General features: G+C 43.2%; 1 protein-coding gene across 1 annotated transcript in view; it reads left to right on the top strand.

The window, feature by feature from the left end:
- The window catches only part of LOC129828986 (protein shisa-9B-like), a 50,404-nt gene extending 37,245 nt beyond the window's left edge, over nucleotides 1-13,159 (top strand). The window contains exons 4-5 of the mRNA XM_055890352.1: nucleotides 3,693-3,797; nucleotides 6,731-13,159. Coding sequence (XP_055746327.1) covers nucleotides 3,693-3,797; nucleotides 6,731-7,203 — 578 coding nt within the window. The 3' untranslated portion in view covers nucleotides 7,204-13,159. The remainder of the gene's footprint in view (nucleotides 1-3,692; nucleotides 3,798-6,730) is intronic.
- The last annotated feature ends 772 nt before the right edge of the window (nucleotides 13,160-13,931 follow it).

Below are 13,931 nucleotides of genomic sequence, written 5' to 3'. Positions count from 1 at the left end.
GAAACTAAATGCATGCTCTTCAACCGATCGCTGCCCGCCAGTCTAGCATCACTACTCTGGACGGTTCTGACTTAGAATATGTAGACAACTACAAATACCTAGGTGTCTGGTTAGACCATAAACTCTCCTTCCAGACTGACATTAAGCATCTCCAATCCAATATTACATCTAGAATCGGCTTCTTATTTCGCAACAAAGCATCCTTCACTCATGCTGCCAAACATTCCCTCGTAAAACTGACTATCCTACCGATCCTTGACTTCGGCGATGTAATTTACAAAATAGCCTCCAACACTCCACTCAGCAAATTGGATGCAGTCTATCACAGTGCCATCCATTCTGTCACCAAAGCCCCATATACTACCCACCACTGCGACCTGTATGCTCTCATTGGCTGGCCCTCGCTTCATATTCGTCGCCAAACCCACTGGTTCCGTGTCATCTATAAGTCTTTGCTAGGTTAAGCTCCGCCTTAGCTCACTGGTCAACATAGCAGCACCCACCCATAGCACGCGCTCCAGCAGGCATATTTCACTGGTTACCCCCAAAGCCTTTGGCCGCCTTTCCTTCCAGTTCTCTGCTGCCAATGACTGGAAAGAATTGCAAAAATCACTGAAACTGGAGACTCATATCTCCCTCTCTAACTTTAAGCATCAGCTGTCAGAGCAGCTTACATATCATTGCACCTGTACATAGCCCATCTGTAAATAGCTCACCCAACTACCTCATCCCCATATTGTTATACTTTTTTTTCTCCTTTGCACCCCAGTATCTCTACTTTCACATTCATCTTCTGCACATCTATCACTCCAGTGTTTAATTGCTAAATTGTAATTATTTCGCCACTATGGCCTATTTATTGCCTTATCTCCTTAATCTTACTTCGTTTGCACACACTGTATATAGACTTTTCTATTGTGTTATTGACTGTACGTTTGTTTATTCCATGTGTAACTCTGTGTTGTTTGTGTCGCACTGCTTTGCTTTATCTTGGCCAGGTCGCAGTTGTAAATGAGAACTTGTTCTCAACTGGAATACCTGGTTAAATAAAGGTTAAATAAAAAATAAAAAATAAATCTACACACAAGACCACATAATGACAAAGCAAAAACAGGTTTTAAGAAGAAAAAAAAATTCAATATCATATTTAAATCAGTATTCAGACCTTTTACTCAGTACTTTGTTGAAGCACCTATGCAGCGATTACAGCCTTGAGTCTTCTTGGGTAGGACGCTACAAGCTTGGCACACCTGTATTTGGGGAGTTTCTCCCATTCTTCTCTGCTGATCCTCTCAAGCTCTGTCAGGTTGGATGAGGAGCGTCGCTGCACAGCTATTTTCAGGTCTCTCCAGAGATGTTTGATTGGGTTCAATTCTGGGCTCTGGCTGGGCCACTCAAGGACATTAAGAGACTTGTCCCGAAGCCACTCCTGCGTTGTCTTGGCTGTGTGCTTAGGGTCATTGTCCTGTTGGAAGGTGAACCTTTGCCACAGTCTGAGCGCTTTGGAGCAGGTTTTCATCAAGGATCTCTCTGTACTTTGCTCCGTTAATCTTTGCTGACTAGTTTCCTTTGCTGACTAGTCTCCCAGTCCCTGTCTCTGAAAAGCATCTCCACAGCATGTAGCTGCCACCGCCATGCTTCACCGTAAAAATGGTGCCAGGTTTCCTCCAGACTTGACGCTTGGCATTCAATCTTGGTTTCATCAGACCAGAGAATCTTATTTCTAATGGTGTGAGAGTCCTTTAGGTGCTGTTTGGCAAACTCCAAGCGGGCTGTCATGTGCCTTTTACTGAGGAGTGGCCTCCGTCTGGACACTCTACCACAAAAGCCTGATTGGTGGAGTGCTGCAGAGATGGTTGTCCTTCTGGAAGGTTCTCCAATCTCCATAGAGGAACTCCGGAGTTCTGTCAGAGAGACCATCGGATTCTTGGTCACCTCCCTGACCAAGGCCGTTCTCCCCCGATTGCTCGGTTTGACTGGGTGGGCAGATCTAGGAAGAGTCTTGGTGGTTCCAAACAGCGTTTGGAAAAAGTACCCAATTGTCATTCTTGAGTAAAAGTAAAGATACCTTAATAGAAAATGACTCAACTAAAAGTGAACGTCACCCAGTAAAATACTACTTGAGTAAAAGTTTTAAAGTGTTTGGTTTTAAATATACTTAAGTATCAAAAGTTAAAGTAAAATTATAAATAATAAAGCAAAGCAGGTGGGATCATTTTCTTGTTTTTAAATGTACTGATAGCCAGGCACATGCTCCAACACTCAGACATAATTTACAAACGAAGCATGTGTTTAGTGAGTCTGCCAGATCAGAGGCAGTAGGGATGACCATGGATGTTCTCTTGATAAGTGTGTGAATTAGACAATTTTCCTGTCCTGTTAAGCATTCAACGAGTACTTTTGGGTGTCAGGGAAAATGTATGGAGTAAAAAGTACAGAATTTTCTTTAGGAATGTAGTAAGTAAAAGTAAAAGTTGTCAAAAATATAAATAGTAAGGTAAAGTACAGATACCCCAAAAAACTACTTAAGTAGTACTTTGAAGTATTTTTACTTAAGTACTTTACACCACTGGTTCCAAACTTCTTCCATTTAAGAATGATGGAGGCCACTGTGTTCTTGGGGACCTTCAATGCTGCAGACCTCTTTTGGTACCCTTCCCCAGATCTGTGCCTCGAAACAATCCTGTCTTAGAGCTCTACGGATAATTCCTTCGACCTTTTGGCTTGGTTTTTACTCTGACATGCACTGTCAACTGTGGAACCTTATATAGACAGGTGTGTGCCTTTCCTAATCATGTCCAATCAATTGAATTTACCCCCGTTGGACTCCAATCAAGTTGTAGAAACATCTCAAGGATGATCAATGGAAACAGGATGCACCTGAGCTCAATTTCGAAACTCATTGGAAAGAGTCTGAATACTTATATAAATAAGGTATTTCCGTTTTTTATTTTTCGTACATTTGCAAAATTGTCTAAAAACCTGTTATGCTTTGTCGTTATGGGGTATTGTGTGTAGATTGCTAAGGATTTTTTTTTATTAATCTATTTTAGAATAACGCTGTAACTTCACAAAATGTGGACAAATTCAAGGGGTCTGAATACTTTCCAAAGGCACTGTATATATTGCAAACTGCGTTGCCATGCCATGGCAATGTTGGTGTCACAGTACATCATAGGGAAAAACACTTGGGGATTTTTATGGCGGTGTACCGGTATGTAGGAATAATCATGTGAGCCTACTGTATGTGCTCATATAGGCTACTAACGGACCCCAGTTCTATGGCCACTGGCCATGCAGGGTGTGAGATGGCTCTGCCCCTAGGCAACCCCAGTGTCCCACTTTCTTGTTCCCCCTGACAGCATGACAGAGGCTGGGCCAGCAGCGGTCAATGATGCAGTTTTTTTCTACCTAGTTTGTTTGTTCCATTGTTAATTAGTCACACCTCATTTAGCACTAGGGTCCACATTCTCCCTTGGCAAAACAGCACTTTGCAACAGACAATGTTGGGCTGTGACAGATCTGGACTAGGGAAGAAGAATTCTCAATCCCAGTCACAAATGTTACACATTTAAATAGTTTGCTGTCCGTACAATTGACAAATAAAGAGATATTAATCTTATTACTAACTTTTCTCTTTTTTTCTTTCCATCTCGCTCTCTCTTACTCTCTATCCTTCTTTCTCCCTACAGAGCACTACCACCTGAACAATTCAGCCTTATACCCAGGAATGCCACACCCTCACAGCAACCTCAGTGGACTGGGCCTCAACAAGTACAACTCCCTCAGGGCTGTGGGTAAGGCCACACACACACACACACACACAAGCATAATGGACACAAACATGCGCGCACACACACACATGCATAAACACACATACTGTATAAACATATGGACACACACACACACACACACACACACACACACACACACACACACACACACACACACACACACACACACACACACACACACACACACACACACACACACACACACACACACACACACACACTGTGCACTCCAGGACATGCTGATCATAATCCAGACTGGCACTGTAACCTTTTCAAACCATCGTAAGGTTTTTAAGCTGGCATCTGATGTGGTTCAGGCTCCCTTCATGGAAAAGACATATCATGAATGAAAGGAGATATCCTACTGCCAATACAGTCTCAGCGCTTTTCTGGAAAGTGTAGGTCAGATCCATATACACTCAGTGGCAGTTTAGTAGGTTTACAAAAATGGTTTTTTGGGTAGAGAAATAAAAGCCCTCATTTCATATTCCTGCGTCTGTCTCCTATCATTATACAACGTGACATCGATTGCACGTTAGAATGGGCAAAACGAGTGACCTTAGCGACTGAGCGTGGCATGATCGGTGGTGCCAGGCGCGCTGGTTCCAGTATCTCAAACGTCCAGCCCCCTGGTCTTTTCACGCGTGACAGTGTCTAGGCAGTGGTGGAAAAAGTAAAAGTAAAGATGATACTCTTTAATATAAAATTACCCAATAAAAGTCACCCAATCAAATATTACTGATACTTAAGTATCAAAAGTACATGTAATTGCTAATATATACTTCATTATCAAAAGTACATTATTTTCTTTTTACGAATGTAGTGAAGTAAAAGTTGTCAAAAATAGAAATAGTACAGATGCCCCAAAAAACTACTTAAGTGGTACTTTAAAGTATTTTTATTTAAGTACTTTACATCACTGTGTCTAAGGTTACAGAGAATGGTGCGACAAACAAAAAACAACCAGTCAGTGAAGTCCTGTGGGCGAAAACATCTTGTTATGAGAACGGTTGAAGTAGAATGGCAAGAATCGTGTAAATGAACAGGCAGGCCACAAACAGACAAATAACGGCGGAGTGCAACAGTGGTGTGCAGAACGGCATCTTGGAAAACACAACTCGTTGGTCCTTGTCACGGATGGGCTATTGCAGCAGATGATCACACTGTGTTCCACTCCTATCAGCTAAAAACAAGAAGAAGCGGCTCCAGTGGGCACACGATCACCAACACTGGACAATTTAGTGGAAAAACAATCTGGTCCGACGAATCCCGGTTCCTGTTGCGTCATGCTGATGCCAGTCAGGATTTGACATAGGCAGCATGAGTCCATGGCCCCATCCTGCCTGGTGTCAATGGTTACAGGCTGGTGGTGATGGTATAATGGTGTGGGGAATTTTTCCCTGGCACGTTTGGTCCCTTGATACCAATTGAGAAACATTTGAATGCCACACCTTGTAGAATCCATGCCTCGAATAATTCAGGCTGTTCTGGAGGCATAAAAGGGGTCCAGCCCGGTAGTAGATGGTGTACCCAATAAACTGGCCACTGAGTGTATATACACAGTATATGGTTCTGGTGAAGCTCATGTCAACCAGGGTTTCCCAAACCCGGTCCTGGGTGCACGTTTAGTTTATTTCCTTAGGACTACACAGCTGATTCAAATCATCAAAGCTTGATGTTGAGTAAGTTATTTGAATCAGCTGTGTAATGCTAGGGCAAAACCCAAAACATGCACCCAGGAACTACAGTGATGTTGTGGTACAGACTGGCAGATCATAAACTTGGGAGAAAAAAAGATTAAAGTCGCACACTCTATACTATTCACAGTAATGTATTATTTTGTGTCTGGAGCAACATTATGGCAGTGTGTTGGGACAGAACACACCATTCACACCGACAGACTGAAGAGAAATACAGCAATGGACAGGAAACGGAATCTCTGTCACTCCACAATCTACTTTTCAGGCATAGAGGGGTGATTCACTGACTAGAGTGGAATGGAAAGTATTGCACTCTGAATTCCTCTCAGAAACATTCGCTCTTTCTCTCTTAGATTTGTCTCCGCGGCTCTAATGAGTATCCAGGCATCACACACATACCATTGCCTGGCAGACAACGCTGATCCGACCTGACAGAGACCTGGAGACGACTTACACAAACATGTAGACACACACACACACACATATGTAGACACACACGTATATAAACGTATGTAGGAACACACATCCAAACACACATGCATGCATACTGTACATACAGACAGACACACACAGCAGCAGCAAACGTGTTTCTCATGTTGGGTTGGGATCAATTCCATTTAAATTCTCTAAATTCAGGAAGTGAATTGAAGTATATATTTTTTATGAAAATCCTTCCTGAACTGAAATGGAATTGACACCAACTCTGGTGCTTCATTCAAAACCAAAGGCATCATCTGTGTGAAAGAGGCATTATGACTTCAACCCACAGCTCAGAGAGAACAGAACGTCATTGACGTGTTCAAGGAGAGAAACAGAAAAATGAATACACGAGAGCATACACACAAAGCGAGCAGAACAGGGTTAGGAGTGTGTGTGCCTGAGGGATCGGGGTTCTGGAAGCACTGACCTTACTGCTGAGACAGAGGCTGTCCCCGTCCCCCTGAGCTGAAGCTATCTGATACACTGGCCTCACTGCTGAGCCGAGGATGTCCCCGTCCCCCTGAGCTGAAGCTATCTCACACACTGGCCTCACTGCTGAGACCGAGGCTGTCCCCGTCCCCCTGAGCTGAAGCTATCTGGCACACTGGCCTCCCAGTGCCCACCCTATTTATAACACAAACTTCCAGAATTTTTACAGTTGAGGATTTTAGTTTTTTTTCTGAAATCAGGGCCTCTTCTTAGACAGTTGACAGTTAATTTCAGGCCACTAACTCTCTTCTCTCTTGTCTGCTGCAGCGGACACTGCCTCTCGTGGATACTATAAGAGCTACCCTTTGATGGACTTCTCCCAGTACCAGGCAGCCCCTCCAGCCTTCCAGCCCATCTCCCTGCACCCCAAAGACAAGTCCTACCTTCACCAGGACCACCACCAGCTCCCCACCCACCACAACCTCCACGCCCCCCTCTCCATCTCCATCCCCCAGAGCCACCCGGAGAGGTCCCGCCTGTCCAAGACCACCAGCCACCCCCTGTTCTCTAGCTCGGCCTTGAAAGCCTGGGACACCAGTGGACGCCATGTCCAGAGGCAGACCTCCCAGCCTGGGCACATCTCAGCCCACCAGCATGCCTATTCCACCAGGAGACAGCACAGCGTAGAGAATTTCCCGGAGATGTTCAACCACCCTGTGTCATACGGCCACCCATCCTCCTACCACCACACCAGGCATAAGAGCTACTCCACCAACAGCAAGACAGAGGTCACTGTCTGAGAATGGAGCTCTGAGTTCCTCTGTACCTACAATGATACAGAAACAGCTACAAAAATGTACAGGAGACAGAGGAGTGTACTGGATGAAGTGGGGTTAAAAGATAGGGCAACAATGCATCAGCATCGCCACCCACCACCATGACTCAAGTACAATAACTGAACCACAAAGATCACCAAGACATTGATAATGCAAGAGAAACACTGTCGCTCTCTGAACACCTCTGAGCCTCAGAACCTGGACCCTCTTGGTCTCTATGTCTACCACAACTCCTTGTTGCTCAAAACCTTTCTTTAACTCTACTACATCTCTCCATGCATTCTTCTCTGGTCTTGTTCTTTCGCTTATATCCTCTATTTCCCACTCCCACAGCTCCCCCCTCTCTCAGCCCTTAGAAGCGCTGTGTTCAGGCCATTAGAGGGATGATGGCACCCCCGGGGCCACATTAACTCGACAGGGACAATGCCATCCTCACGTCAGCTCCAATCAGCCTCCGCCCCAGCGCAAGACAGAGAGAGAGAAAGGGAGAGAGACAGGTAGGAAGAGAGTGGGAAATCACTCTAGAGTTCTTTAGAGGAAAGCCGGATGACAGGAGAGGACAAAGTATATATGTACAGATTTTTCTTCCCTGGGGGTGAAATGAAGGAGTCATTGTGGATCTGGAGACTGTCTAGCCTGGGTGCCAGTCTGTTTCTGCTCTCTTGCCAGCTCCTTATGGAATTGTTACGGCTTGACAATGACAATGGAGTAGGCAATGGCACAAACAGATCTGGGACCAGGCTAGAGACTGGGTCTTGATGGAGTGTTTATGAGTGCGTGTGAGTATGTGAGGACACACTGGGCTGTCAGTGTAAGGGAATTCGTTGCGGCATCTCAGACCCCAGAGGAGGTCTTCCGTGTTTTCCCCCGATGCACGGACAGTAAAGGGCACAGACAAGAGCTCTAGAGGTGTTGCTAAGGCTACCAGACTCTCTTTAAATGGCAAGGGATGTACCCTATTCTACAAGTGGTGCATCTATTTGTTTACCAGGACAATGATTAACCACTGAAGGAGAATAAAGAAACAAAACTGTTGTTGAAAAGTAGGATACTTGTACATGACTAAATGACACATAACAGGCAGGGGACTAGTGATAGCAGCACCTTTGGTCAGTTGCAGTAGTTCTAAAACCCAGACAATGGTGCAGAAATGTGTAAGGACCAATGAAGTCTAATCAACACTACGGTCTCTCGGAAGTATTGGGTTGAACACAAACTCACTCTAACAAGGTACACACATGTAGCCTTGTAGGACCATCCTGATCTCACGAGCAAGCAAGATCAGGATGGCCATACGAGGCTAACACACATGGCCAACGTACTAGCTGCACACTTCAGATTAATCCACTTCCAGAAGTGGATTGCTAATGAAGGCAATGAATACAACTAAACTCTTTACATGAGTCATGATCATGATGCATTACTACACCTCGCACATCCCTACCCTTCCTCCTTTTCGACAAGTAGTCTAACGTTTAAGAGAGTATGCGCCAGTAACCGAAAGGTCGCTGGTTTGAATCCCCAAGCCGACTAGATGAAAAATATGTCAATGTGCCCTTGAGCAAGGCACATAACCCTAATTGCGCCTATAAGTCACTCTGAATAAATGACTAACGTAATCTTCTCTCTATTCCTCCTCATCTTCTCTCTATTCCTCCTCATCTTCTCTCTATTCCTCCTCATCTTCTCTCTATTCCTCCTCATCTTCTCTCTATTCCTCCTTATCTTCTCTTTATTCCTCCTTATCTTCTCTCTATTCCTCCTTATCTTCTCTCTATTCCTCCTTATCTTCTCTCTATTCCTCCTCTACCGTTTTCTAATCAGCTCCTCTTCAGTTGTAATCATAGCCTTCTTTCATCTCTTCCTTCTCTCGGCTCTCTCATCAAGTCTCTATTCACCCCTTCTTTTGGAGAGCTATTTTCTCTCTCATTCCCTCCCTATCACTCGCTCATGTTCCCTCTGTTCTCTGGCTCCAAGCGGTGTAACTGATAGTCCTTTGGCCCCCCTGCTCTGTTTCCCAGTCCCATCACCCCACTTCCCACAGCCCCAGAATGCCGGTTTACTTGCGTGTGTATGTATGTGTTTCAGGGCAGTGGGCTGAGACAAGGGCATGTGTACTCTCACATGAACATGATTGAAACTACCAGACGCTGTTTAAATGACTCCAGCGCCAATAGCAGCTTTTAAAACAAATGTTTTGACGACAAGAACAGAAAACAGCCCCATTTTCAGCTCAGTTTTCCACTGAATGCTGCCTGTCCTCAAGTGAAAAACAAACACAGCCTATGCAATGCCAAACCTGTAACACTGTATCAACATCAATACGCTAGCATTACACCGTCACAACAAATTGTAAGATACCACCACCACAATGACTACCGCAACTGGTCATAACCATGTCATAACAGCTGACATAACTTGTCATAACCTGTCATAATGGTCAGAACACTGTCATGACCCATATATTTTCACCTGTTGTGATATATATTGTGTTATTTTATGGCTGGTTATGACACCTAGATAAGTGTCGAAACCCACATTTTTTTCAATTTCTTAAAATGCTTTTAAAAATCCTTTGTTGTTGTAATGTATTCACTACAGTCATGTTTTTTAAAATATTTTTAAATAACTTGTAGAAAATACACTTTATGAAACTGTCATGAAGCATTCTGGCCACCCTGTGTCACTTTACTTGGACTAAGAAAATACACTATGCCAAGAGTGCAAAGCAAAACAGCCTTTTAAAGAAGACTAAAACAACTACTAAAGACAGTAGGAACACAGAAAACCCATGCTCCTCCTTGCGTAAACATCTTTACTCAACGGGATAGAACCATGAAGGCAAAGGGTGGCTACTTTGAAGAATCTCAAATATAAAATATATTTTGATTTGTCTAACACTTTTTTGGTTACTACATGATTCCATATGTGTTATTTCTTAGTTTTGATGTCTTCACTATTATTCTAGAATGTAGAAAATAGTAAAAATAAAGAAAAACCCTGGAATGAGTAGGTGTGTCCAAACTTTTGACTGGTACTGTATATATACAGTTGAAGTTGGAAGTTTACATACACTTAGGTTGGAGTCATTAAAACTTGTTTTTCAACCACTCCACAAATGTCTTATTAACAAACTATAGTTTTGGCAAGTCGGTTAGGACATCTACTTTGTGCATGACACAAGTAACTTTTCCAACAATTGTTTACAGACAGATGATTTCACTTATAATTCACTGTATCACAATTCCAATGGGTCAGAAGTGTATATACACTAAGTTGACTGTGACTTGAAACAGCTTGGAAAATTCCAGAAAATTATGTCATGGCTTTAGAAGCTTCTGATAGGCAAATTGACATAATTTGAGTCAATTGGAGGTGTACCTGTGGATGTATTTCAAGGCCTAACTTCAAACTCAATGCCTCTTTGCTTGACATCATGGGAAAATCAAAAGAAATCAGCCAAGACCTCATAAAAAAATTGTAGACCTTTACAAGTCTGGTTCATCCTTGGGAGCAATTTCCAAATGCCTGAAGGTACCACGTTCGTCTGTACAAACAATAGTACGCAAGTCTAAACACCATGGGACCACGCAGCTGTCATACCGCTCAGGAAGGAGACACGTTCTGTCTCCTAGAGATGAACGTATTTTGGTGCGAAAAGGGCAAATCAATCACAGAACAACAGCAAAGGACCTTGTAAAGATGCTGGAAGAAACAGGTACAAAAGTATCAATATCAACAGTAAATTACGTCATATATCGACATAACTTGAAAGGCCGCTCAGCAAGGAAGAAGCCACTGCTCTAAAACCGCCATAAAAAAGCCAGACTACGGTTTGCAACTGCACATGGGGACAAAGATCGTACTTTTTGGAGAAATGTCCTCTGGTCTGATGAAACAAAAATAGAACTGTGTGGCCATAATGACTGTCGTTATGTTTGGAGGAAAAAGGGGGAGCCTTGCAAGCCGAAGAACACCATCCCAACCGTGATGCACGGTGGAGGCAGCATCATGTTGTGGGGGTGCATTGCTGCAGGAGGGACTGGTGCACTTCACATGATAGATGGCATCATTAGGAAAGAAAAGTATCTGAATATATTGAAGCAACATCTCAAGACATCAGACAGGAAGTTAAAGCTTGGTCGCAAATGGGTCTTCTAAATGGACAATGACCCCAAGCATACTTCCAAAGTTGTGGCCAAACGGCTTTAGGACAACAAAGTCAAGTTATTGGAATGGTCATCACAAAGCCCTGACCTCAATCCTATAGAAGATTTGTGGGCAGAACTGAAAAAGCGTGTGCGAGCAAGGAGGCCTACAAACCTGTCTGAGTTACACCAGCTCTGTCAGGAGGAATGGGCCAAAATTCACCCAACTTATTGGGGGAAGCTTGTGGAAGGCTACCCGAAACGTTTGACCCAAGTTAAACAATTTAAAGGCAATGCTACCAAATACTAATTGAGTGCATGTAAACTTCTGACCCACTGGGAATGTGATGAAAGAAATAAAAGATTAAATAAATCATTAAAGTCAATAAAGTGGTGATCCTAACTGACCTAAGACAGGGAATTTTTACTAGGATTAAATGTCAGGAATTGTGAAAAACTGAATTTAAATGTAGTTGTCTAAGGTGTATGTAAACTTCCGACTTCAACTGTATATAACATAAACCAACTGTTGACACGTAGGCTATGGAGTACTGGAATGTTTTGCTTTGTGTGTAGGTTTTGTGGGTTTTGACACTTCTGTACGCATCATAACCAGCCATAAAACCGTGGTAGGTTTTGTGGGTTTCCACACTCTTATGTAGGTGTCATAACCAGCCGTAAAAAAACGCAATGTCACAACAGGTTTAAACATGTGTCATGACAGTGTTATGATCATATTATGACAGGTTATGTCAAACGTTATGACATATTATGACATGGTTATGACCGTGTAATGAGGCTGGGTGTCAAGTAAAGTGTTACCATGCAACATAACACAACATGAGTGACACACAGAGGCAAGAACTGTGCAAGCAGCACACACTGGTGAGGGTAGTCAAGAGGGACTAGAGAGGTTGAAGCAATATACATAGTTATTCATATTTCAGTAGTTAAGTCAATGTTTTTACCGTTGAATGAAGTGTTTCTAACCTTTTCCATTATGACACCATGCATTTTTCCAACCCTTGTACTTACCGTAAGAGTAGGGGTGTTAACCCCTGGTGTCCAGGCTAAATGACCAGTCTGGCCCTCATACCATCATGGCCACCTAATGATCCCCAGCTTCCAATTTGCTCATCCATCCCCCTTCTCTTCCCTGTAACTATTCCCCAGGTCATTGCTATGAATGAGAATGTGTTATCAGTCAACTTACCTGGATTTTTTATTATAAAAACGTACAGGGAATACTTTGCTTTATGTTCTGTTGGGATAAATGTATGACACACAGTGAGCTCCAAAAGTATTGGGGACCGTGACAAATATTTTGCTATTTTGGCGTTGACTCTAGCACTTTGGATGTGAAATGATACCATGACTATAAGGTTAAAGTGCAGACTGTCAGCTTTAATTTGAGGGTATATACACCCATATTGGGTGAACCTGTCACGTTCTGACCTTAGTTCCTTTCTTAAGTCTTATTTTAGTTTGGTCGGGGCGTGAGTTGGGGTGGGCATTCTATGTTGTTTTTCTATGTTTTGTTCTGTATGTTATATTTCTATGTGTTTGGCCTAGTATGGTTCTCAATCAGAGGCAGGTGTCAGTCGTTGTCTCTGATTGGGAGCCATATTTAGGTAGCCTGTTTTTCATTGTGTGTTGTGGGTGATTGTTTCCGTTTCAGTGTTTGCACCATTTGGGACTGTATCGGTTTTCATGTGATTCTCTTGTTCTTTTTTTGTATTCATTCTCGATTAAACATTTATTATGTATACGTACCACCCTGCATTTTGGTCCTCCTCTCCTTCCACCAATGAAAGCCGTTACAGAACCGTTTAGAAATTACAGCACTTTCTGTACATAGTCCCTTCATTTTAGGGGACTAAAAGTAGTGAAAAGTTAAGTATTTGGTCCCATATTCATCGCACGCAATGACTACATCAAGCTTGTGACTCTACACATTTGTTGGACGAATTGGCTGTTTGTTTGGTTGTTTCAGATTATTTTGTGCCCAATAGAAATGAATATACCTAACTGAAAGCGCGAACCATCGCATTTAACAATGGAAAAAGGTGACTGGGAATATTGGCGAATACAAACAGTATTCCCTCTGTAAGGCAATCAAACAGTATAGAGACAAAGTGGAGTCCCAATTCAACGGCTCAGACACAAGACGTATGTGGCAGGGACTACAAACAATCACGGACTACAAATGGAAAACCAGCCAGGTCAGGGTCACCGACGTCTTGCTTCCGTACAAGCTAAACACCTTCTTCGCCTTCTTTGAGGATAACACAGTGCCACCGACACGGCCCGCTACCAAGGACTGTGGGCTCTCCTTTTCCGGGATTGACATGAGTAAGGCATTTAAGCGTGTTAACCCTAGCAAGGCCGCTGGCCCACACGGCATCCCTAGCCGTGTCCTCAGAGCATTCAATCTCTCCCTATCCCAGTCTGCTGTCCCCACATGCTTCAAGATGTCAACCATTATTCCTGTACCCAAGAAAGCAAAGGTAACTGAACTACATTTTGCCCTGTAGCATTCATTTC

Source organism: Salvelinus fontinalis, chromosome 30, assembly GCF_029448725.1.
Source record: "Salvelinus fontinalis isolate EN_2023a chromosome 30, ASM2944872v1, whole genome shotgun sequence".
NCBI classification, from domain to species: Eukaryota; Metazoa; Chordata; class Actinopteri; order Salmoniformes; family Salmonidae; genus Salvelinus; species Salvelinus fontinalis.
Note: the sequence above shows the minus strand (reverse complement) of the source record. Positions and strands in the feature narration are given on the sequence as shown.